Source organism: Carcharodon carcharias, chromosome 34 (genome assembly GCF_017639515.1).
Source record: "Carcharodon carcharias isolate sCarCar2 chromosome 34, sCarCar2.pri, whole genome shotgun sequence".
NCBI lineage: Eukaryota > Metazoa > Chordata > Chondrichthyes > Lamniformes > Lamnidae > Carcharodon > Carcharodon carcharias.
Window position 1 is genome coordinate 21,477,277 of NC_054500.1, and position 27,384 is coordinate 21,504,660.

General features: G+C 41.8%; 1 protein-coding gene across 7 annotated transcripts in view; it reads right to left on the bottom strand.

The window, feature by feature from the left end:
- Nucleotides 1-27,384, bottom strand: part of sipa1l3 (signal-induced proliferation-associated 1 like 3) — a 203,414-nt gene that overhangs the window by 71,046 nt on the left and 104,984 nt on the right. For all 7 annotated transcript variants that reach the window (XM_041179196.1, XM_041179199.1, XM_041179198.1 and 4 more), the window contains 8 exons: nt 20,864-22,667; nt 13,157-13,287; nt 10,855-11,043; nt 9,847-10,021; nt 9,187-9,290; nt 5,501-5,658; nt 3,676-4,252; nt 2,644-2,918 (listed from right to left, as the gene is read on the bottom strand). In XM_041179196.1, the coding sequence (XP_041035130.1) occupies nt 2,644-2,918; nt 3,676-4,252; nt 5,501-5,658; nt 9,187-9,290; nt 9,847-10,021; nt 10,855-11,043; nt 13,157-13,287; nt 20,864-22,319 (3,065 nt within the window). In that variant the 5' untranslated portion in view covers nt 22,320-22,667. The remainder of the gene's footprint in view (nt 1-2,643; nt 2,919-3,675; nt 4,253-5,500; nt 5,659-9,186; nt 9,291-9,846; nt 10,022-10,854; nt 11,044-13,156; nt 13,288-20,863; nt 22,668-27,384) is intronic.

The following is a 27,384-nucleotide window of genomic DNA, read 5'->3' on the forward strand; positions in this document are numbered from 1 at the left end:
CTCAAGATTCTATACATTATACAATGAGATCACCTCTCAAACTTCTATACTCCAGAGGGTATAGGCCTATTTTACTCAACCCATCCTCACACTGCCTCTCACCCCCAGAATCAATCTAATTAGAAAAACATTAAAATCAATAAGATGTCTAAACATGTCAGAAGCCCAAGTCAAGTAAAATGGCAACAATCTTATAACCAAGGGTGGGGTTGGTAATAAAAAGGGGAATATGATCTTTACTGCTTTATTTCAATACCTGGCATTGGCAATAAGCATCCAATAATCTATTCCAATTTTACCGCTGTTCCTTTTCTTCATAAATAAGTAATTTGAGTCACTTATTTCACTTACTTGATTGGTCTCTGAAGTCAGGTGAAGCTAGGCGCACAGCACATAGATCATATGGGATGGGACTAAAGAAACGAATTTTAAGGGGGGGCCGAGTCTTCAAAACCGCCACACACTACCACCTAGACTGGAGGGGATACTTAAAGAGACGCAGGATTGACTCAATCAGCTTGTGGCTGATTTGAGAGAAACTGGTATAGTATGTAATGCCTGATCCTGAGGACTGGCATTATTATTTCCTAGCCTTCAGTCTTCTTTTGGAAGCTTTGGCTGTGCACCAGCTCCACAGGTTCGTATAAGGCCAAGCACATAATCTAGTGTGAAAATCTGAAGGGTGAGCTTGGGTTATTTGTACAATTAAGTTCAATTCTTGACATAACTTCTGAACTTGTAAAGATTACAAAGTACTCTCTGCCTGTGACAGTGAAGAAAATGCCTCTTATTTTCATCAAGGCCTAAATGATTAGATCCTTCCTGTTGACTACCCTTCACTGTGGTCAAGTATAGAACAGGGTCATAATGACTTGGTGATGACACTCTTTTAAATGTCCAAGAATTCACAGGAAAGTCATCAGATGGATTATGCAGCTATGACTCAAGATCTTCCAAGAAGAAAAAAGTGTATATTTATTTTAAATGAAAGCCTTGTGGGTTAAGGAGATGCAGGATTGAATCACTGACTGAGGAGTCAGCGCACTTACAAGAATATTATTGCAGACTGAGTCATGTAATGGCCACACACTACCCAGAAAAAGCAAGGCAATTACGTGGAGATCAGATACACAAGCCTAGGTGAAATTAAGCAACAATTAGGTAGGAAGTACCATCTAAGACAAGAGCTACTGGCCAAGTATAGGGACTGATGAAAAAGAGGCAGGGAACACAGCTGAGAAGCAGCAGTGAAAACTGAGAGAAACATCTGTGAATAATGTAAAAGTCTACATCAGGTCAACAGCAAGAGGCTCCAAATAAATGCTAGCTGTTATTGTTGTAAACCAGCAGCACAGAGATATATGTTTGTCAGCACTCAGTAATGCAGACCAGAAAGCACAATTCCTGGCCTGTGCCAAGTTAACCAATTACAGTCTGGACAATAGTTTGGCAGCTACAGGAGGCTGCAGCATCCTTTAGTGTGGTGGGGTGTTTCGGTGGGGGGTGTAAACAAACTAACCAGACGTGTAAAAATTTACAGTATTCGAAAAAGCTACTTTCTTCCTGTAATTGGTAAAAAAAAATTTGTATCTTTTTGCAAGTACTTTTCAATTAAAGAATAGTTTGAGCATTTTCCTCTTACAGCTGATGAAAAGATTCCAGACTGCAGCTGAGTTTACACTAAAATGCAAGTCATGCCTGTCTTTCCCCAAGTGACTTGAAACAAAGCATGGTGAAAATACAAAGGTATGACCTTTAGCTTCAAGCCAGAGTCTATTCACGTTCAATTCTAATGGTCCAGGTCACCATTGCAAATTCAGCCTGTGGAAGTTTTGTTACAAATGTTTGGCATTGACTAAAACATGTCTCAGCAGGAAACAATCTTACTGCTGGATCTTAAAATGAGAGAGTTGGAACAGGAGAGGGATGGGGGTGAATGGTTTTTTCCCAAACTGGAATTCACTTATGTTCATGGGGAAGTTTGTTCATAATGGACCTGCGCACAAAACTAAACAACTGATTGTTGTCACAAATCTATTTGGCAATGTGTAGAAAGCAGTTTTTTTCTGTGCTTTTATTTTTTGCCTATATATTCCCCCCATTTTCTCTCCAAAAGGTGTTGCCTTATGTCGGGCTCATTCTGTTACTTTGACTAACCATTATTCACAGGTGAGCAGTGAATAATAAGCATCAAAGATACGGCGGTGGAAACTAGTTTGGGGGAAAGTTATTAACTAAGGATTATGACAGAGCCAAATTAACATCCATAACTTAAGCTAAAATGTCTGGGTTAATTACAGCAACTATTAGCTTAGCTTAATAGTCAAGATTAGTAATAGGCCTTGCCAATATCTAGGGAAAAAAAAGTCAGCAGTTTACTGTTTCAGCAAAAATTATTCCAAAACATTAATGAGAAAAATGATAATAGGCATCCACACTAATTCTGTACTAATTGTGTAACTAATTGTTACACAAGATTTATCAAGAATATTTGCTCTAATAATATGGAGCAAAGGCATGGGAAACTATCTGAAAAGATCCAGTTTTTTGTGCTGAATAAACGTGGCTAGGGCATTGTTTCAATAGGGCCCATCAGTAACTAACCCTGAGCTTATAGATGCTTTAATATTAAAGCGATTATACCTGCGAGGGCTCCCATCATCATGAGGTGGGATAATGACCACCTTCACAGTCACTGATGTCCTCAGAAGATCAATCATCTGGTCATGGGTCAGAGTTACTATAGCCACCTTGCAAATTTCCACCAGTCTGCTTCCCTGCCTCAGTCCAGCTTGCCAAGCGAATCCATATTCTTCCACCTCCGCCACTGTGCCATCGTATTTGACGTGAAATCCAAGTTGCCCGAGTCCGTTCCTCCTCAGAGTCATGTCAACAGTTTCACATCCTTCTGTCACAATCTGGGGGGGGGCCAAAGGTGAATAAATAAGAACCTCAATTAAGACTAAGCACACTTGGCACTTAATTAAGGCAAATGAAATGCTGAGCCAAGGAGACCAGGAAAGCTCCAAGTTTGATCTCAGATCTAAGCTGCTAGCCAAACTCAGGTGAGGCCTGACAGATTTGACTCCAAGATAAACTTCATAACATCTTAGCTTCCCCTTCGCCCCTGCCTCAGCTCATCCATGCTTTACCTCTAGACTTCACTATTCTAATGTACAGCTGGATGGCCTCCTATGTTCTTATCTCTAGGCTTCAGGTCATCCAAACCTCTGCTGGCCATGGACCAAATTGCACCAAGTCCCGTTTACCTATCACCTGTGTCCACAGACCAACTTTGGCTCCCAGTTAATTAACTTCTTGATTTTAAGATTCTCATGACTGCTTTCAAATCCCTCCTTATTCCTACCTCTGCAATTGCCTCCAGTCCCACAACCCTCCAAATTATCTGCACTCCTAATTCTGGCCTTTTCGGCACCCCAATTTTAATCCCTCACCATCAGGTGGCTGGACCCAAGCTCTGGAATTCCCTCCCTAAACTGTTCTGCCTCTCGATATCTCCTGAAAGCTTAACTCTTGCGTCAAGCTTTTGATTATCCGCTCCAATATCTCCTGATGCGCCTCAAGTGTCAAAAATTGTTTTCTAACCTGTGGAGCGCTTTCGAACATTTTATCATGTTAAAGGCACTACATAAATACAAGTTGTTGCTGACTTACCTTCAACCGCTGAACAATTTCCTTAATGTCATCCATATTCTCCTCCAACACTTTTATAAATATGTAGTCACCTTTCCCATGGAAAATTTTGATTGTTGATGTATCAGGAGTCCAGCCTATTACATCCTCACTAAAGCAGTTGAACACCACCTCCTTGGTGCCCTGCTCAATAACAATAACAAATTCATTCGAGATCCCAAGAATGCACTCCACCTCAATTCCCTGGCTGTAATCCTGTGCATAAACCCGCCACGTAATGGCCCCAGCACTGTAGAGCTCAGCCCCCACCCGGGGCTTTGTCTTCTCCTTCTTTTTGGTGCTCAGTAATATGAGGTTAAATTTTCCAGCAGATTCCACAGGCGTGTTGGTGACGCTATTTTCCGCCAGATCCTTCAAGTATTCCTGCCGAGTCCGAGTTGCCATTGTGTGAAACTTCTCTGATTTGTGCGCCGCGTTCTCTCCATTGATAACCTTGGCCAGCAGAAAGTCTCGGAAAACATCAGATTTGCTGAAAGTGAAGCCGTCTGGTATGGGCGGCCCAAAGAGTGGGACATCCTTGGACCTGGTTACTGCCACACTGTTGGAATAAAGCAACCTAAATTTTAGAACAATAAATATTTCTCCTTTATTTTCATTCCTCACAGGAGATGCTGACTCCTGGTGGGGTATGTTACCCAATCCTCAAGTACACTCACTTGAATGTCCTTTCTTTCCACACCTCATGCATGTGCCTAGGCTTTCAATGCTAGCAAGGTCTTCTGACTGTTGGTGTCACCCATCATATTTGAGCCCCATCCTGTCTTTGCCCTAGGCTTGCAAATGTAGGGGTTGTAGGCAATCGAGTAACTGGATATCAAATAGCTGCTACCAGTCCCAGGGTGAACAAGGTCCAAGTCCAATTGTGACACCCAAACTATTGCTTCAGTTGACATCAATGAAGTTGGTGCAGAATAGGAAAGGCAGCTGCTTTTCTGTGTACCTTAATGATATCCTCATTACAATTTCCTACATTACAACAGTGCTACGCTGTAAAAATACTTCACTGGCTCTAAAGTGCATCACATTGAGATTGTGAAAGTTGCCAAATAAATGCATGTCTGTCTTTCTTTAGCCCAGGTTTTGCATTTATTCACAAGGCCATTGAGGAGGAAATGACTTTTTTTTTAAAAATAGGGAAAAGATTTTGCATATCATCCAACTATTTAGGCCCCAGCTGGAGTGTTGTGAACAATGCTGGGTGCCACTCTTCAGGAATGATGCAAGGGCGTTAAAAAGGGTCCAGACGACGTAACCAGGGATGAAGGGCTTCAGCTGAAAGCAGAGGTTGGTAAAATTAGGACTGGACTGTTCTCCATGGAACAGAAGGATAAAAGGTGGCCTAATACAGGTTTTCAAGCTGATGAAAGGTTTTGACAAGAGTAGACAGAGAAAAAAAAATCCCTCTGGCAACTAGATCAATAACTAGAGGTCACAGATTCAAAATTATTGGCAAAAGATCTAGAAGGGAGAAGAGGAGAAACAGAGACTGCCCCCCATCCCGCCCTCTCACGTGTACAAAAATGATCTTGGCGCTATTTTGGAGGAGGGTAGGGGAGTTCTCTCCCTGGCTAATATGTATCACTTAAACAATGACATTACTTAGATTATCTGGTCTTTATCAGGTTCCGGATTGTGGGATCTTGTGTGCAAGTTGGTTGTTATAATTCCTACATTACAACAGTGACTACACTTCAAAAAGTACTTCAGTGGCTCCATCGGATATCTTGAGGTCGTGAAAGTTTTCAAATACATGCAAGTCTTTCTTTCCACCTGTATAAGCTCTCACCTGTAACACACGTTCTCAGTGCATGGATTGTGGACTCTGACAATGACAAACACATGCTGGAAATGAGAGCGTACACTCTTTGGTGTGAACGGCAGCGCGCCCGGTTCCTGAAAAATGATGGTAACAATATCGTTGCCAATGTGCCGTTTCCTGAGGAGCTGTGAACAGAAACATATGTATATCAAAGCACTAAACTTCTGGCTGAAAACTGCTCATTTAGCAGAGATTTTCTGCACAACTTATCATTTGAATCTGTGTCAGAATCAAACCAGCAAAACGCAAATGAGTACAGCATCTCTGTCAACAATTTATAAAGTCTCCAGTATTTGCAACTTAGTTCTATCTATCTTACAAGAGCACACAAGCAATTATCACACGTTTCAGCATCTCAAATCTTCTACAGTAATGGGATTTATTATTTCCTCACCAACTTTCACCCCTCCTGCCTTGAAGGAATCAAGACAGTGTTCATTTTACATTCACCCAAGTGACCATTGTTCATTTGTGAGCCTCGACTGGCCACCTGTGCAGGACATCACAGCAAAGCCTGACTGAGTCCTCATAAGATGTTAAGCATTAGCAATCAAAGAATTGACTCTCCAGTCAACTTATCTCCTCAATCCAGGAGCAGATGGCTATATTAATTTATTGACTGATGCCCCGACCTTGATTTCCTAAATGAGACTAGGTCTTCCTGGCCTTTGGACTTGCTCACTAAACTCAGCAGTCAGGGAGGTATCTACTCTATTGTGATACATGGCTTCTTAAACTTTCCCTTCATAAACAAAAGGGATTCACAGGCACAAGTGTTAACAGTGCCTTCATTAATTTCATCACACAATTATAGAAATGTAGAGCACAGGAGTTGGCCATTCCATCCACTGGGTCCAAGCCAGCTCTTTCAAAGAGGAATCCAGTTAGTCTCACTCCCAGGCTCTTGCACTATAACACCGCAATTTTTTTTTAATGTATTTATCCAACTCCCTTTTGAAAGTCACTATTGGATTTGTATGTACCACATTATCAGGCTGTGCATTCTAAATCCTAACCACTCGTTGTATAAAAATAACTCTCTTCATGTCTCCTCTGGTTATTAAGCTTTCAGCTACTGGAAATAATTTTTCTTCATTTGCTTTATCCAAACCCTTCATAGTTGAAATATATTCTGTCCTGGAACATAGCTTACAGTAAACACCTAATGCATTCTTTAAACAGTTGAATGCAATTTGGACAATAATTAACCCACTTGGCCTAAATAGCCAAGTGGTTATGGTACTGGGCTTGTAACCCGAAGATCAAGAATTCAAATCTCACAATGGCAAACTATGAAACAATGTAACTTCATCTGAATAGGAACAGATGGAAATGTGTTTGTACTCGAAAGAGTTACACCAATATCTTTGGGGCTTGGCCTAAATAGCCAAGTGGTTATGGTACTGGGTTTGTAACCCCAAGATCAAGAGTTCAAATCTCACAATGGCAAACTATGAAACAATGTAACTTCATCTGAAACAGATGGAAACAGGTTTACTCAAAAGAGTATCAAGAGTTCAAATCTCACAATGGCAAACAATGTAACTTCATCTGAAACAGATGGAAACGTGTTTGTACTCAAAAGATTTACATTAGGCCTAAATGGCCAAGTGGTTATGGTACTGGGTTTGTAACCCCAAGATCAAGAGTTCAAATCTCACAATGGCAAACTATGAAACAATGTAACTTCATCTGAAACAGATGGAAACAGGTTTACTCAAAAAGAGTATCAAGAGTTCAAATCTCACAATGGCAAACTATGGAACAATGTGACTTCATCTGAAACAGATGGAAACAGGTTTGTACTCGAAAGAGTATCAAGAGTTCAAATCTCACAATGGCAAACTATGAAACAATGTAACTTCATCTGAAACAGATGGAAACGGGTTTGTACTCGAAAGAGTTACAAAAAAAAGAAAGGGCTTGGCCTAAATAGCCAAGTGGTTATGGTACTGGGTTTGTAACCCCATGACCAAGAGTTCAAATCTCACAATGGCAAAACTATCAAGAGTTCAAATCTCACAATGGCAAACTATGAAACAATATAACTTCATCTGGAACAGATGGAAATGGGTTTGTACTCGAAAGAGTTACACAAAACCCACCCACAGTTTCAAAATTGGGCCAATTACCATTTACCCAGCTTTAATCTAAACCTATGAATATTTTATCATTTAATCAACGAATTCTACCCTATATACATAAATAGGCTTCCAATTTCATTTTCGAAAAGATTGCTTTACCTATCGTTAGGAATGGATCAATTACAATTACAGATAAGGGACAGATGGGTCAATTGGTGTAAAGCATGGCGTCATAAAACTCTGAGCAAGATTGAGAGAACAAATGGCAACTAAACTGATCTGCTTAAACAGTTTGAAGAGCTTGTGGTAAACGAATAACACCACCATCTTTTTCCTGACTGCCAGTACGAAAGAAGATCAGAGAACAGCCCGACAAAAATTCAAGTCCATCTCGGATCATGAAATCTACCCACCACCCATTTAATCTCTCAAAGCAAGCTAAGCGTGATACTCATTTATATTAAGGAAAAATTTAAATGAACAATCTCAGGAATAACTCAACATCAATAACTCCTTGGCACAGTTTAACTGGAAGTCAGCTGGAGACACGTCATGGCTCCTTTGGCCTCTTTTGTTACCTGTTGCTAACTGGGCAGATACAGGAAAACACTGTTTTCAAAGATTTTAGACATTATCGCTTATCAACAGCGAAATCATTCAGTACCCACACACTCTGGTACAAGCTATCATCTCCTGAATCTATTGCCAGCATTGGTATTCCGGTTGGTTGGAAGCTAGGTAGCTTGTTTGTATTTCAGATCTCGAGCCAGATCCTTATTTCTGTGCACTCACTGGAACAAATCTGCAATTGCAGCAGACTTGATCAACACAGTATACTGGTTACTGAAGCAGTAAAATCACAAAGAATTCTGCAGGGGTAAATAAGAGCCAGATTAATTAAGATTATAAACTGAACAAGCAAAGAATGTGACCAAAAATAATTTAAATGGTTAAGTTTTAACCCAAGCCATATATCTCCACCGTACTTTTTGTACACAAGGCAGAGAGAGATGAAAGTGGAGGGAATTAGAACACTTCCCACTGGTAACGGCATCAGGCAGTTTGAAATCAGAAAAGGTACATTTCAATATGGGAGAGTTGGGGGAACAGGGAGGGGGTAAATTTTGCCTTCACTTGGCCTCCTACCAAACTTGCCCCAAAATCTACGCTTTCACTTTTCCTAAGCCACATAGCCCTGTGAGGAACTCCAGGACTGAAAAAACATATCAGCACGTGAGAAATCAGGCACTTGGGGGAGCTTTGAGGGCAACTTCTACCAATACACTCTTGCCCCAGCATTAGTCAGCACCTTCTAGAGATGAAGGAAGAAAATTAGAGGTGAGGGGAGAAACAGTGGCAAATTAACCCCAACATATTCCAAACTTAATAATCCTTAACCGACTAGAGACAGGGCACCATCATTCCAGCCATTTGGTTACATTTAAACTTGGATGAAAAGGGAATGTTCGGATACATTTTCACCCAATGACTTACAGAAAAGACTAATAAATGGATACTGCAAAGGTCAGCTAATGGTACAGTTTAGAAATCCCTGCAGACATTACCTACCTGCTGCCGATTGTTGGGGGTATATGGAAGCATGGTAGACACATGGAACATAATCTCATAGTCCTGGTAAGTCGTGTACAAAGAGTGCATACCAGTCGAGCCAGCTAGGAATAGAAAATGTTTCAACGTCACATTTCACATGAGGTCAGCTGCAAACAATTACATCATCAGAACTAAAAACAAGCAATTACCGGCATCTGTAAAAATTAAAAGGTGGATTGTCTTTTCCAACGGAATCTTTCATCAGAACTCTGGTGGACTCGGGTTCCTTTATACCAAGCCTCATTTGTTTCTGCAATGTTTTTCCTTGCTTGGCCAAGATAATAGTTGCACCCTTTTCCAGCTTTTCAGTGAAAAATCTATTCATACCCTAATAAAATCCATTAAATTATCTGCGACAAAGACAATCACACACGTCTTAAATTTCCCCATGCTGTCCTCCACTCCCTTCACTCTGTTTAGTACTATAAAAGAAGCTTACTCAACTCAGTTTCCAGTTCTGCCCAAGGGTCTATGCCTCAATCTCTTTCCAAAAAAAGTCAACAGACCTGGGTATTCTGATTACTGGGTTTTATTTCAGTTTCTATCATTTGCAGTACTTTTTATATCTACAAAAGTATCTGATCGAGTACTTGTAACAATTAAAAGCAAAATGCTTACTTTTTGTGTCCAGTTGAGCTGCATATTTTGTAAAGCCCTTAAGAGGCACTTTTTCCCCAAGCTGATCCAGGAATTCCTCAAAAGCAGGGCCTGCATCTTCATTGTTGTACATCTCCTCCTCAGTACCCTGGCCAGCCGTACAGTACAGAATGCCAACTTTGTGTTTTTTGCTTAGCTGCAGAGACGTCAAAGCACGACAATCACCATCAATGAATGACAGCTTCAGATTTATAATGATGTTTGCCATTCCCCCTATTATCCCATTAAGATCCTCTTCATCACCCTCTGCTCTACAGAATCCCCATACCCATGTGCAACTGAGGAGAAAGCAGGCAATGCATTTCCAGGCTTGTGCATGAGCCAGTAACAAGTAGGAATTTCCCTCCCTGGAATGATGCTGCAAATATGAGAAGGCTAGCAAAAGAGACACTAGCTAGCGACACAGGAAAACGGCAACATCGCTAGTAGGCCGGTGTGCGCCACTATGGCGATCAGTGGCTAGACATCAGACGATAACTACTTCATGCAGTACGTGTGGCAGAACCTGCTTCGTACAGATTGCTTTCTTCTGCCATCAGCAAAGGTGCACCATATGAAGCTATCCGTCCACAAAAGGATTTGATTTGCTTCACGTCCATTATCTTAGAGATGGAAGGATGCTGCAGAGCAGAAAAGAAATTAAACTGGCATCCTAACACTGTACCACTCTATTCTGCTGCAAGGAATATTTCCTTACAAACTGTTCACTTCCAGCATGAGGATAAGACATGTCAGAACGTTTGTCCCTTGATTTCAAACTTAGTAATTTGATTTGTAGGCACAATGAACTCCCTGGTAAGTTGCACATTGTTGGTTGTCTGATGAGTCTTTTGGTGACTGGTGAGGGAGGGAAGGATGGCTGCAAGGTACCAGCTAGAGATGCCCATTCTGTGTAATAACAGTACTACAGTGGGATAGATTCCCATGATCTACACAAAGATATTAATACCCCAAAAGATTTCAACTCACCCCTTGTTCATCAAGTTTCAGCAGCTGTTCTGTCACTTTAATGGTGCTGAATGCCAGCCGCAGGCACTGAATGTTCAGCTCTGGTATTACAGATTCCAATACCTCTTTCAGCAGGAGCCCTCGCACTGTACCATGTTTTGAAGTTGATGGAACTGCATCCTCCAGGATTGCTCCTCTTAGTGTAATGAGCTGCAAGGTACAATTTTCACATTTTCATGTGCTTCAGCTAAGATAAAATGTCACTCCTATGAAGCAGTGTTGAATAACACTTCATTTTTATAGGGCTGCCTCTAGTGACAAGTCTAATGCCACAGACAACCCTGCAAGTTAAACAAAAATAGTAATGCTGTCAGAGGCATCACAACTACTCTTATGAGATGTGACAGCTCCTGTAATTACTGAACCTAAACTTTCCTGTTCAAGCCAACAACTTCTATTTATACAGAGCTTTTAACAGAGTAAAAACATCCAAAAGTATGCTTTTGTACGAGTGGCTTATAACAATCTTCCTAAGAACACCACATTACTTGAGTTCATTGTGCCTACAAATCAAATTACTAAGTTTACTGATGGACACATTTGCTTTTAAGTTGTCACTTATGCATGGCTGTTGAACCTACCCACTGTCTATAAGATCCAACAGCCAAAGTTCAGCATTTCCCAGGACAAAGCAACCCACTTGATATGCACCTCACTCACCACCTTCAACACTCACTCTCTCCCTCCGCCACCAGCACAATATGGCTGCAGTGTGTACTAACCACAAGATGCTGCATTTGACAAGATTTTTTCAGCAGCACCGCCCAAACTACGTCACCACTCCTTCGTTGCTGGGTCAAAATCCGGAATCTCCACAACATCACAGTGGGCCTCCCTTTGCCACATGAACTGTGCAGGTTCAAGTCAGTGGCTTATAGCTACCACCTCGTGGGCAACTAGCAATGGATAATAAATGCTGGCCTTGCCAGCAAACACACATCTCATGAATGAATACATTTAAAAGTATAAATGGTCAGCAAGTGAAGTTGTGTTATCAGGTTGCTTACAATGTTTATATTTTGTTTATGTCTTTCATACAGTATGCTAAGTGCTCTAAGCGCTACAGGAAGGAGTGTCACGCTGTTGATAACACACCTATTATTAGAAAACATTTCATTCATAAGCAATGCCACAGGAGGTCTCCTGTTTCCTCTTCAGCCAGGAGAGTCATTACATGACTAAACTGGGAATTCTCAATCCAAGTAAAGCCAAGACAACTGTCAGCGTTTCCCAAGGTGGACTAGCATCATACCCGAGGGGCCCATTATATCTGTGGCAATATCAAACAAAATTGCCCCTCAAACTTTAGTGTTTCAAAGAAGCAATTTAGGTGATACAGATTTTATGAGTGGCTCTTAAACAGATGTTAGAGTTGCATGCGCCCCAACTTTTCCCACATACTTTTTTGTTCCTGCTGGTTGAAGATCAGCAGATTCAGAATTAGGGGTCAAACTAGAGACTTTTATCCTGGGGGTTCACCCCATGATTGTCAGGCTGTGGAAGTATTAACTAAAATAGGTCTGAAGGAGTAAGGGCTGGTGAAGGAATAAAATAGCCAGGTTAGGTGCTCCAGCTCTAGTGATCCCTGTGGAAAATGCTCATGTTGTGGGTGAAGACAAAGAAGGGGCTCAACTCTAATGTCTTCCATCAGTGTTTAACTCAGCACACTTAGTGTCTAAGCTCACATTTCAAGAGCTCCTGTTGGTGAGGCGTTTGCATGAGGTGTCAGCAGTCATGGAACTACACCCCTGCAAGTCACAGCACATCCAGGAAAGGAAGGACAAATAAATAAAATACAAATAGAACAAAGATTAAGGGGTTAAATAAATACTGCATTACCTCATCAAAACTCACTGACAAAACAAAATCCTTTCAGTCTTGTAATCTGAGATCTTGAGGTCTGTGGTTTAGCAGATACTTGATAGTGTCTTTTCAAGTCCGTATGACTCTTCTTCAGAGAGATTCTTCTTCAACTCTGAAGAAGAGTCATACCGACTCGAAATGTTAACTCTTTCTTTCTATCCACAGTTGCTGTCAGACCTGCTGAGTTTTTCCAGCATCTGCAGTATTTTGCCTTTATCTTGGTAGCATCTTTATCCATTTCACCATTGAAAGAATTTCAAGTTATGTTCTAATTTAAAGAATTGAGTACCATCATTTTTTTAAAAAATATAAGCTCTGCATTAGATTGCGGTGAAACCAGAAACGAGCAACAATATAATCTAACTTAGATCACGCTGTGTATTTAGACACCAGTTCCCACCTCGCTTGTCCTGAAGATTATTCGGTAGACATACTGAGGTCCGTGTTCTTTGCTCTCCTCCAGTTTCTCCCTCTTGATACTCACTGCCACTGGGCCCAGCTTTTCATCCACTCCAAAATAGTTCCAGTGCTCTGGGAGTAAAGCATAAAATAAAACATTTAAAAATAAAAAAAATTATTCAGAGTTGTGAACTACATGACTGGGTAAGACCACTTTAGGACCTTGACCCTGTTTAATAGAATTGGATTAAGAAAAAAAAACTTCAATTGTGATGAGATTGGGGCAAAGAGTGGCGTAGTCCTTAGTGGGCCAGAGATGGGGACAAGAGACACAGAAAAGTAGGGTAAAAGTGACATGAGCAGACAGTGGTAACCCTGGGGTTTATAAATGTGTAGATGGTGGGAAGAAAGCAGGGGGAGGAGATTTTGATGCTGCTATTTAAGCTAATTCTCAGCTTGAATTAGCAGTCACATACCAACAAATTATCAGCTTTTGGAAACCACACGCTACTTGTATTGATGCAGTTTTAACAAATATCCATTCCAAATTTTAGAAACTCAAATGACTTCAAAAAATCCAAGTTACAAGCAGCCTAATCGGTTTTCAGTAAACCATAGCCCTTGTTGCTCCTCTCTACTCCTATCTTTGAAAAATTTTCAGAGGAACAGCCCTATTTCAAAAGAAAAATTAAACAAGCTGGCCCCTGTACCATCCCACTGCTACCTGCAGTAGTAGCCATTCTTCATGGGTGAGCATGGATGTTGGCGAATATTCACAATGGAGGATGACAATAGCTGGATCCTTGTCCTATTGTCATGATGGATACTTACAGATGCTTAAAAAAAAAAAGGTTACCCTGGGTAATTTTTCCCTTTCCCCTACAGGTGTTAAAGGCAACTGCAGAATTCCAACAGCTTCCCTGGAGATCAGTGAACTCAAGAGATGAAACAAGAGACGTTCTGCTCTTTAGGATTTCTCGATTCACTTTACTTATTGGGACTAGGCCATCTGAGAAGCTGAATCAAAATCTCTCTCCTGGATCACAATCATGTCAGTCACAGCAAAATATGATGTATCACAAATTTTTCTCAAGGACTTTATTAGAAATTCCATGCAGGATGATTTTTTGCTCACCAGTTTGACTCTACACTTTGCCTTTGTTTAGTTTTGACAATGATAATATCATTTTGGAATGGTACATAAAGCATTCCTGTTCATATATTGGAATGGATATAGTTGGTGCTACGAAATGGGAATTTAGAAAAGCTTAAATCCTGTTCCACCCAGTTTTTAATCTGGACGCAGTGTTGATGGGCTGATAAGTGGCACTTAATGTGGACCAAAAGTAAAAGTACTGAGGTCAGGGAAGAGAAGGAGAGAATAAACAAATTCAATTATTCTAGGCTACAGGAGCCAGGAGTGTCTGTTAGATAGCTCAATGAAAGTCAACGGGGAGCCATTTTATGTCTTACAATTAAGGCCCACCCAGCATGACACGCGCCCGGAAGCGCTCAGCACTACTTGTGCAGGTTTGGGGGGGGGGGGGGGGGGGAGGAGGAGGAGGAGGAGGAGGAGGAGGAGGAGGAGAAAGAGTTGGGGCCTGCGCTCTTTCACGCATGTGCGCGAAAGAGCATGGAAATCTCCAAGGCACGGAGCTGCCTCAGGGAGATTAAGTCATAAAAATATGAAAAATAAAAAATAATTCAGACATGTCCCCTCTCATGTGATATTATCACATGAGGTGGGACATGTTTATGAATTTACCTGAAACATTTTATTAAATTAATAAATCCTTTGTGAAACCTCATCCCGCCCTGGATGAGGTTCCATGAAAAATGCGAAGGCCGCTTGGGCTCTTCGCCTGCCTGCCAACTTTAAAGTTAAGGCAGTCCCGACAAGTGCCTCTATTAGTTGACTAATGGCTTTAATAGGCCTTTAACAGTTCGGCAGGTGCGCAGCCGAGCTGAAGATCAGGATGACATGCAGTGATGTCAGGACACATGCCCGACGTCACCGCAAATCATTTTATGCATCGGTGTGTGGGGCCCGACCTCGCATGCCGAACAAAGATTCAGGCCCTAGAAACATTAATTGGGGAAAAATTAATAGCCCCATGGACAAATGCAGGTTAATTAAGGAAAGCCAGCATGGATTTATTAAGGGAAAATCACATTTAATTAACTTGGAGTTTTTTAAAGAGGTAACAGGGAGGGTTGACATGGGCAATGCTACTGATGTGCTGTACATGGACTTTCTAAAGGCTAAAAGCAAAATACTGTGGATGCTGGAAAAACTCAGCAAGTCCAAGAGCATCTGTGGAGAGAGAAACAGAGTTAACGTTTCGGGTCTGTATGACTCTTCTTCAGAGGTCTCCCACAGATGCTGTTAGGCTTGCTGAGTTTTTCCAGCATTTTCAGTTTTTTTTCAGGCTTTCAAAAGGCATTTGATAGAATGCCACACAACAAATGTGCAAGCAAAGTTATAGCTCATGGAATAAAAGGGTAGGTAACAGCATGGATATGGAATTTGCTGAGTGACAGGAAACAGAGTGGTGGTTAATGGATGTTTTTCAGGCTGGAAGATTTATAATGGAGTTCCCAGGGAGCAGTGTTGGGACCCTTGCTTTTACTGATCTATATTAATGACCTAGACCTTGGGGTACAGGGCACAATTTCAAAGTTTACAGATGATACGAAACTTGGAAGCATCGTGAACTGCAAGGAGGATAGTTAAAGGGACATAGACAAGTTGGTGGAATGGCTGGACAGGTGGCAGATGAAACTCATGCAGAGAATTGTGAAGCAAATCATTTTCGTAGCAAGGACACATGAGAGACAATATAAAATAAAGGGTACAACTCTAAAGGGGTGCAAGAGCAGAGGGGCCTGAGTGCATATATGTATAAATCACTGAAGGTGGCAGGGCAGGTTGAGAGGCCAGTTAATAAAGCAAACAGTATCCTGGGCTTTATTAATATAGGCATAGAGTACAAGAGCAAGAAGGTTGTGTTGAATTTGTGCAAGTCACTAGTTCTGCCTCAGCTAGAATATTACGTCCAGTTCTGGGCACCACACCTTAGGAAGGACATAAAGGTATTACAGAGAGTGCAGAAAAGATTAACCAGAATGATTCCAGGAAAAGAAACTTTAGTTTTGAAGATAGATTGGAGAAGTTAGGGCTGTTCTCCTTTGAGGAAAAAAGGCTGAGGAGATTTGAAATGTATTCAAAATTATAAAGGGGCTGGACAGAATTGTGGGGAGAAACTGTCCCCACTCGTGAAAGGGTCAAAAATGAGGGGGCACAGATTTAAAGTAATTAGTAAAAGAAGTGATATGAGGAGAAACATTTTTACGCAGTAAATGGTTAGGGTTTGGAATGCACTGCCTGAGCATGGTGGAGGCAGTTCAATTGAAGTATTCACAAGAGAATTAGACCTAACTGAAAAGAGAGACTACGCAGGGTTGCAGGGAGAAGGCTAGGGAATGTTTCTAGGTGAGTTGCTCGTTTGGAGAACCAATGCAAATGTGATGGGTCAAATGGCCTCCTGCACCTTAGCAATTCTGTGATTCCACAAAGGGAAGAGAGAGTGTAAAACAGAAACAGGAGGGGTAGAGGAGAGGAGAAAAAAAAGTGTTCCAATTTACTTAAATCCTGTATTAAGAACCACCACAGATAGAAAAGCAAATGTAGACAGATAGTTGGCCCCCCACATTTGTTTACAACCTTTTTTTTCTTAATTAAAATAGGGCTTTATCCTGTCTATTGGGCTTCAGAGATCCTCAACATTTTCAGAGACTTAAATGAAAAGCCTCCTGGGTGCAATCTTGTTGGTTAATGCTTCTGCGATCAATATTTCCAATCGAACAAACAATTTCAGTACATATGTGACTGAAGCACAATTAAGTGAACTAGAATTACTGAAGGTTGGGCTTATTCATTTTACTCTAAAATTGGGGATCAAGGGATAAAATGCTTCAGGTAAATTACATAGTGCCTCCCTCCCCTCCCCAAACCACTGCTTTCCTTTGGTGAATTATTGTAATCAGAAGGTTAACAGATTTGCTAGGAGTTATTTTTTAAATTATCAAGTGTTTAGATAGTGAGAGTGGGGAAAATACTGTTTCTTCTGATTGGGGAGTCTATGATGAGGGATCAAATGTTGGAAATTATCAAAAGTGAGGAGAGGTTAAGAAATGTCTCTCAATAAAGAGTTGTTGGAAAATGGAGCTTGATGTCAGAGGGTTCAATTGGGACAGAGACCACTTCATCTTTTAAGGTTGCGCTGGGGTTACTGATGTAGCAGTCCTCCAGTATGCTACCCAAATCTGCTATGTTGGCCAAATAGCCATGTCAACACTTAGTTCACAAGTAGTCATACACTGGAGAATTCTCTGATCTAAATCCACACAAACACACTCTCCTACAGAGATCATTAGACAGCTATGAGGAATAAAAACCCTGCCTGACTTTCCTCTCCCTAATCATCAAGGCCCACAGCAGCACCGGTGTCTTGGCTGAGATCAGCAATCCAACCACAGACTTTTGTATTTTTCTGCACAGTTTTGACACGAGAAAACTTTTAGTTAAAAAAGTCAATGAGGTGCTAGATGTCATCAACTAGCGGCAAGCACACGAGAGGATGAGCGTGTGGGAGAGAGGGATATGAAAGGCATCACCATACGGATGGATTTTCAACCTGAATAAATAAGTTAGTTGAGCATTTTGTGGCACATATCAAATGATTTAGACTTAAATGTAGGGTGGCATCATTGAGAAGTCTGCAGATTATACAAATATTGGCTATGTGATTGATAGTGCGGAAGATAGCTGAAGATTGCTAGAAGGTATCAATGGGCTGGTCAGGTGGGCAGAAAATAGCAAATGGAATTCAATTCTGAGAACAGTAAGGTGACATGTTAGGGAGAGCAGACAAGGGAATACCCCATATGGTAAAAAACTGAGAAGTGCAGATAAACACTGGAATGCATGATTCACGGATCCTGAAGCTAGCAGGACAGGTAAATAAACTGATTAAGACGACTTATGGGATGCCTTTCCTTTATCAGTGAGGTACAGGAAACAAGAGCTGGATGAATGATCTTCCTTAGACTCAGGGCTTGTCCCAAAAGACTGGAGAATTGCAAACATTACACCCTTGTTCAAAAAAAAGGACATAAAGATAAGCCCAACAGCTACAGGCCAGTCAGCTTAACTTTGGTGGTGGGAAAACTTCTAGAAACAATTATTCAATATAAAATTAATAGTCACACAGACAAATGTGGGTTAATTAAGGAAAGCCAGCATAGATTTCTTAACAGAAAATAGTGTTTAACCAACTTGCTGGAGTTTTCTTTGAAGAGGTAACAAAGAGGGTGGATGAGGGTAACGCTGTGGCTTGATGTGGTTTACACAGACTTCCAAAAGGCGTTTGATACAATGCCACACAACAGAGCAAAGTTATAGCTCATGGAATAAAACGGACAGTAGTAACATGGATACAAAATTGGCTGAGTGACAGGAAACAGAGTGGTGGTTAACGGATGTTTTTCAGGCTGGAGGAAGGTTTGTAGTGGAGCTCCCCAGGGGTCAATGTTGGGACCCTTGCTTTTCCTGATATTTTTAATGATCTAGACCTTGATGTACCGGGCATAATTTCAAAGCTTGTGGATAATACAAAACTTGGAAGCCTTGTGAATTGCAAGGAGGATCGTGTAAAACTTCAAACAAACAGATAATTTGGTGGAATGGGTGGCAGATGTAGTTCAATGCAGAGAAGTGTGAAGGGGTTCCTTTTGGCAGGAAGAACGTGGAGAAACAATACAAAATAAAGGGTACAACTCTAAAGGAGGTGCAGGAACAGAGGGGCCTGGGTGGAAATGTGTATGTCATTGAAAGTGGCAGGACAGATTGAGAGAGCAGTTAATAAAGCATAGAGTATGCCGCAGGATAAAGCCCAGGATAGTATACTAGAGGAAGGAGATCATGTTGAACTTGTACAAGTTACTAGTTTGGCCTCAGTCAGAGTATTGCGTCCAGTTCTGAGTGCCGCACTTTCAGAAGGATGGGAAGGTATTAGGGAGGGTGCAGAAAAGATTTATGAGAATGGTTCCATGATGAGGAACTTTAGTTACGAAGCGGCATTGAAGAAATTAGAACTGTTTTCCTTGAAGAAGAGAAAATTGAGAGGAGATCACGAAGGGTCTAGACAGAGTAAATAGGGAGAAACTATACACTCATGAAAGGATCAAGAACAAGGTTAGAACTGGCAAAAGAAGCAAGAGTGATGAGGAAACACTTTCACGCAGTGAGTGGTTAGGGCCTTGAACGCACTGCCTCAGTGTGGTGGCGGCAGGTTCAATTGAAGCTTTCAAAAGAGAACTAGACGGTTATCTGAAAAAGAAGAATATGCACAGTTATGGGGAGAAGGCGGGGAATGGCATGAGGCAAGCTGCTCACTTGGAGAGCCGGTGCAGACACGATGGGGCAAATGACCTCCTTCTGCGCCGCAACAATTCTGTGATTTGATTCTGTGGTTATGTTAGGGCCGTATAAAACAATAGGCCACGGCTACAGTCCTGCGCCCAGTCGACTCACCAATTTACAGGAAGGATGTAGTCCCCTTCCAGAGGGTACAGATGAAGTTTACGAGGACATTGCCAGGAATGAAGAATTCTAGCAACGTGGAAAGGCTGGATCGGCTGGGGATGTTATCTTTGGAAAGGAGCAGGCCGAGGGGAGATTTAATTGAGGCAAGAGAGACCTAGTTAAAATGAATAGGAGCGTTCTGTTGCCCTGAGCAGAGAGCTAAATAACCACAGAGCATAGATTTAAAGTAATTATCAGAAAGAGTAGAGAGGAGTTGAGAAAATCTTTCATCCTTTCATGGGCTGGGGGGCTGGAATTCACCACCAAAAAGGGTGTTAGAGGCAGAAACACTAATCACACTTAAATGCACTTGGATATGTACTTGAGCTTCAAGGCTACAGAGCAAGAGCTAGAATGTAGGATTAGGTTGGTTAGCTTTTTTTTTGATCAACACAGACAATGGATCAAATGGCCTCCTGCTATGTTGTAAATTTCTATGAACCCATGATAGCAAAGGATAGGATCTAATGGAATTGGCAGAGGACAGGTGCGATAAAAGCGTGTGGGACTTAATGCGGGAGAGGATTCTTGGGCTGCAGGGTTTTGGATTAAACTGAGAGTTTGTGGAGTCAGGAAAGATGCTAAGAGTGGCATTAGAATGTTGATGCCGGAGTTGATGGAGAACGTGAGAAATAGGGGTGTAAGCTAGAGCGCTTAGCACCAGACTAAAGTGTGGGGCAGGACGGAACAAAATACAAGTCACATAACCTGGCCTGGCAGATCAGAGAGAAGAGTGAAAAATGCATTCGCTGGGTGCTGGCAAGATCTGAACAGAACGGTTTCAGCTTCACTACAGGAAGCATGTCGATAGTTCCAATCGCAGGTCTATTTATTTATTTTTCAGGATGAGAAAGGGGGAGGATCGACTATAAAATGACTGGTAAACTTGCCATCAGCCTCACCAGAGGACTGTGTATTCCATCTTCAGCTCTTATGTCACTTTGATATGAGAAAAAGATGGAGATCTCCAGCTGTAAGGCGCTCCAAGAACTATATGCCAAGGTCCAAAAGTAACCAATTTGTAAGGATTAAAAACAGGACTACTTTGCTAAATTACCGTACCTTTCCCATGGAAGTAATCCTGATAATATCTGGCTCCCCGATCCACGTGCTCGATGCTGAAGTGCTTCAGCCTTTCCTGGCGGAGTTGCTTTTCTTTTGGGATCTCTAGTTCAGAAATACTAGCGTTTGTGCAGTATGGGTTCCAAACCACCTTTGGAAATCCACCTTCACAGCCAAGGCCCAGTCCAGCATTTACACTCGCCTTGGACAAGCTGATATTGCGTTCACTGGTTCCACCCGTTTCATTGCGGAAATGAGGACAGTTTAGGAGCAGGTCATTGCAGTTACTGTCACCAAGGTCCAGCTCCAGATTCTCTTTGCCATTCACCTCCTCAGTGCTAGTGAAGTTTGAATCAAGGCCTCCCAAAGCAAGAGTCCGAGATACAGCAAGTGAAGCAGCTGATGCAGCTGAGGCACCAGTTGTGGTGTTTCTCCGGTGAGGCACAAAGTTTCTGTTGCTCACCACTTCGTTGAGGTCAAAAAGTATACTCTGTACATCAAAATGCCCAAAGCTCTTCTGACAAACCCATGGCTTAGTGCTTTCCTGGGATCTACTGTCTTCATGGTCTGAGCTAGATCTCCCTGACTCGTGCTCACTTTTGCTGCTGCGTAGTTTCTTCAAGATGGATTCACCACTTTCGTTCCGAGACTGCTTTTTGCGAGATTTCTCTCTATCTTTATAAATGCTCTTCGGTTCATCCCTCTGAGATGATTCACTTCGACTATCGTCAGTCTTGCTGCTACCCGCAAGATTAAGGTTGGAGGCCATGCTCACATCAGCCCGAAGGAGTTTCTTCAGGCTCTCAGGCGCCGAGCTCCGTTGATCAATCTTCTCATTTTTGAACTCTTTCAGCATATCGAAGAAGCTTTCAGATGACACTCCATGAACATCAATGGATGAAGTGCTACCATATTCCCTTAAGGGTAGCATTCCACTTCCTTTAAGCTCCAGGCCTCCTTCTGCATCATGTTCATTGAGAGTAATCTCACTGTTACTTCGAACTCTCAGGGGGACAAACATTCTGGCTGGGGACCTCAGCCAGTCATCTTGGAACTCCACTTCTTTTGACTTTCGAGGTATATGGTGTCGGCCTCGGGCCCGAGAGGCATGGGGAGCATCTTCATAGCTTGAGCAATATTGCCTATGAAAACCTCCAAATTCAGTGTCCACCATGGATCCGCCCAAGTCCCTCACATGACTTAATGCTGCATCTTTCGTTACATCTCGCTTCGGAGGCCAGTCAGCGATTCGAGCTCGGACTCCCATTTTTGGCATAGCAGGGGTTGAACTTGCACGGGGTGCATTTTCACCTGCAGCACAAACGTTCCCATTCTGGACTCTGAATGGAGATGCATAGTAATCACACGTGTTCGTACCTGCAAGAATGTCCACTCCACCTATGACAATCCCACCAACCTCCACCGTTTCATTTTGAACAGGCCGATAGCTTGTCATAGTCTATTAACACTCTGGCTCACTGGGAGTAACAGAAAAGTCCCAGTCATTTCTTTCACTGCTGGAAGCTGCTCATTCAAGCTTAAAACACAAGTAATTCCAACAAGCAGAAATGTAATTAAGGAGCAGCACTGCAATATATCTGGATCTGAAGTCTTTTTTTATAATTCCATGTTTCCTGCATGCCTAATTCTTTTACAGAATAAAAAAATGTAGAGTAGAACACCCAGAGTAGGAATAATGCAGTTGGATGAGGCTCAGTAATTCCAAATATACCCCTTGTGTGTTTCAACACATTTACAGAAGTGTTGCATTTGATACTTTAACCAGACGGTGATCATAGTCATCCTGCAATGAGAACAGAAAATATAAATTAGTGATTTATGCTTAAACGCAACCATATATGGAAGACACAGAAATCCTACAGTAAAAAAAATTCCAATTCATTGTACCATTTATTAGCATTTAGGAGTGACAAGGGAAATCAGGCAGGGGCAGGGGGAGAGATCTTATTCCATCAGAAGAGAAGTTACCACAAAGATGTGGGTGGATACAAGGGCAATGAGTTCACTTCTGAGAGATAAGAGATTGAAGGGTACAGCAATAATGAGTAGGTGTGGTTGATCCATCAAAACTAAATGAGGTTTCAGCCTTTGCCAGATCTAAAAACTCCTATTAGCAGGGATGCCTAGTAGGTAACCATGCAGCTTCACTAAAGTACTGCTGGAAACTTTGTAAAGACCAACTTTCCCCAGTGTTTAAGGCTTTGGTTGGAAATGTCATTCCCACCATTGTTTGATTGGTGATGAAATGTTGACACAATCTTGACATTTTCTTTTGAATTTCTTGTGTTTTGGCCTTCACAAACTGCAACTCACCTAAAGCAAAGTTACCCAAATCCTATCCTTATTGCCCATGCACAGATATCAAAATCCTTCCATATTCATTACTTCTGCAACCATGAGCTCTAGTACACTTTCCCAAAACCCTTCTATTCATCACCACTCTTCGCGGCTCAAAGCCTACATTTTTTTTTTGTTCATGTGATATGAACATTGCTGATCCTTAATCGCCCTCAAGACAATGCTGGTGAGCAGATTTCTTGAACCTCTACAGTCCATGTGGTATGGGTACACCCACCATGCTTTTGGGAGGGAGTACCAGGATTTTAACCCAATGACAGTGAAAGGACAGTGATATAATGCTAAGTCAGGTGATGTGTGCCTTGGAGGGGAACTTGCATGTGGTGGTGTTCCGTGCACCTGCTGCTTTTGTCGTTCTGGGTGGTAGAGGTCACAGGTTTGGAAGTTACTGTCGAAGGAACCTAAAGAAAATTGCTGTAGTGCATCTTGTAGATGGCACATACTGCTGCCACTGTGGGGCATTGGGAATGAGACTCAGACATTTACAGCACAGGAGACCGCCATTTGCTGCATCGTGTCCACGTCAGTAAACAAAGGTCTAACTATACTAATCCCATTTCCAGCGCTTGGCCCATAGCCCTGGAGGCTATGGCAATGCAAGTGAATATCTAAATACTTCTTAAATGTTACGAGAGTTTTTGACGCAACCACCCTTTCAGGCAGCGAGTTCCAGACTCCCACCACCCTCTGGGTGAAAAAATTTCTCCTCAACTCCTCTCTTATCCTTCTACCTCTTACCTTAAATCTATGCCCCCTGGTTATTGACCCCTCTAACACTGGAAAAAGCGCCATCCGAACCACGCCCCTCATAATCTTATACACCTCTATCAGGTCCCCTCTCAACCTTCAGTGCTCCAAGGAAAACAACCCCAGCCTATCCAATCTTTCCTCATAGTTCAGGTGCTCCAGCCCAGGCAGCATCCTGGTAAATCTCCTCTGCACCTTCTCCAGTGCAATCACATCCCTCCTATGATGTGGTGACCAGAACTGCATGCAGTTCTTCAGCGTTTTATACAGTTCCAGCATAACCTCCCTGCTCTTGTATTCTATGCCTCAGCTAATAAGGGCAGGTATCCCATATGCCTGCTTAACCAACTTATCAACCTGCCCTACTACTTTCAGGGATCTGTGGATATGCACAAAGGTCCCTCTGATCTTCAGTACTTTATCTACCTGCCATTCATAGCGCAATCGCTTGCCTTGTTAGCCCTCCCCAAGTGAAATGTTTAAGGTGGTGGATGAGGTGCTAATCAAGTGGGCTGCTTCTTCTTGGATGGAGTAAAGCTTCTTGAATGTTTTTGGAGCTGCACTAACAAGAAATGGAGACTATTCCACCACACTGCTAGACTTGTCCTTTGTAGTTGGTGGACAGGCTTTGGGGAGTCAGGAAGTGAATTATTCGCCGCAGGATTCCCAACCTCTGACCTGATAATTCTAGTCAATGGTAACCCTAGGAATTTAAATGATGAGGATTCAGTGATGGTAGTACTGTTCAACATTGCAGGGGGCGGGGTGGGTGGCGGCGGCTAGATTGTCCCTTGTTCGAGATGACCATTGCCTGGTAGTCGAGTCTGTCTTTGAGTAATGCCCCACTGAGCAACATCCAGTTATTCTTGCTTTTGTTAATGCTTTGTTAAAGGCAAATGATGAGCAAAGCTTGGGCCAGTGTTGGAATTATGAGAACAGGCTTTTGCAATAATACTGCCCATTCTGTTTACAACACTATAATAAAGGAAAAGTAATTAACTTCTTTATTGCAAAAAAAAATTTAACATAGAACAGCTGCATTTCTACTGAATGCAACATTATGCTGCACCACACTATATAACCTAAATTTTAAATTAATACTTTCTTTCATTCATTTCCTATCTGTGTTGGAGCTGTGACATGCATGTTGAAATTAGGTCTTTTGTTGATAATCCTTTAGTCTAACAGGGAAGGAAATATCCCAGGAAGCCAGTTGTAGGATTAAGGAGACCAAGCGGGGAACAGCCTTTGACTGAGTTGAACTGCACATATAGATAAAGATCAGGGTAATGTATAAGTGACTCAAGTAGCAGTAGTGTTTGTCTAATACACTATGCTCCACTTAATTCATTATAATAATGGCTCTTTCTGCTCCCAAAGGGAGTAGTGTTCGCTGAATCTGGAGATACCTTACCATGAGTACTGTCCATGACAAACGATTCTCTCACTGTTAATGACACTGACAAATTTAAAACCGCTGACCTCAAGACCCAACGGCATTAAAGATCCAGGAAAATGCAGATTATGTGAGCAGCCAATGATTAGACACTTCCTGTACTTGGCAGCTTTGTGTGTAAATTTGATTCTTTCATGACAGAAGTACACAGAACCAGCTCCTTGTCTATTCTCCAGCATGCACGGGACAATCACTGACTGAAAAATTAACTAATCTATTTGGAAATAAATTTAATTGCGATTCGTCATTGTACTCATCACTGAGCTACTCTTTGTTACTGAAATCAATCTTTACAATAATGTTTGCATATGGCCCAATGCCTAATTTGGGCTCCAACAGGAGTGGGGCAAAAGTGACAGTAAATTGCAAAGTAAAATCTGGAACAGTGGTACACTGACACTGTGATCTCCGAGTACTGCTCTCCTGCAACAAAAATAATAAGGCTGAAGTGAGTGTCTTGGGTCAAATCCAAGATTATAAACCAGGGGTTTCCTCCCCAAAGTACACAGGATGCAGAGTGCTGTGCCAGTGGCTGGAAACTGAAGACCTAAAAGGTTACACCATATTTAGACTGCTACATGCACTTCTGCAAAACTCCAAAATATCTCATGCCTTGGATTTGCCTGATCAGGCTGCAGTAAATTCAGAGCATTGATAACTTGATGCCGTACAGAACAACTGCATACACAGAACTGGTGGGCAGGAAAAGACCAGCTAGTCCATCAGGCCTGCCCACACCACAATTCAAAGCACCATGACAAAATACCTCCTCCCTTCCTCTCCCAAGCGTAATCTCCTGGGAAAGTTTTTTTTTAAAAAAGCATTAAACAAAACACAGGCATCAATCAGGAAGAGAAAAAGGAAAATTGAGGAGTGGGGGAAGAAAGCAAATGTTTTAAAGAAAAATCTTAAGGGAACGGTCCAGGGTAAGGAGCAAAGCGACAAGACTGAAGGAGTTAGGGAGACGTCTAGAGTGCAAGACCAGAGTGAGTAAAGACACAGCAGTTGGAGAAAGCAGGAACAAGAGCCCAGGTGTGATAAGGGCCTAGTCAGAAATGGCTGGTGGAGATCAGCGAGGCCAGGATGAACAAGGTAACATGCTGAACACAACAAAGTTACATTTAAATAAGTATAAAATTAATTTGTTTTTAAAATCAACAAAATTTAGAATTCTGGAGGCCTGAGAATGGGTTTCCCAATCTGTCTGCTAAGAGGAGAGGGGCTGAATGAAAGACCGCAACCCCGCCAAACCCAAGACAATGGAATAGAAATTAGAACACATTCAAACACAGAAAACGTGAGGCCTAAAGTTTTCTGCTTACATCATTTCTCATGACTGCCTTATCGAACTGCAGCTGAACAGATTTTGAGCAGATCTGATTTGAGATTGTTATAAAGTTCTCAACTGGGCAGGATACAAGATGAGAAAAGCATTTTATCTTTCAAAGCCTGGGCTCAGTGGCTATAAGTTGGTTTCCTCAATTACAAACTGCCAATTACATACCACACTATTAGTCTGCTATCTGGCCAAATTTACATTTATAATACTGCAATTGTAGACCAAACACTAGAATTCTTCCAAATGCACTCAGACCAGTATCATGTGTTGCAATAAATCTAGCATCCATTCACATTTGCCGAAAGTGTTTTTGGACTGCATCACTATAAAGATGGCCAGCCTTTTGAACACACATTTGGAGTTTTATGATAAGAAGCAGTTGAGGGAACAGCTATTTTCTGGGTTCCAGAATGTGCCGACCCAGCATCAAAAACAAAAAAATGTTGGAAAGACTCAGCAGGTCAGGCAGCATCTGTGGAAAAAAGCAGAGTTAACGTTTCGGGTCATGATTAGCTTTCATCGGAACTTCAAAAACTATTGCATTTCTATCTTAAGTCAGTGCTTCTACTAGCTTAAAAACTTCTACATTTTTATCTTACT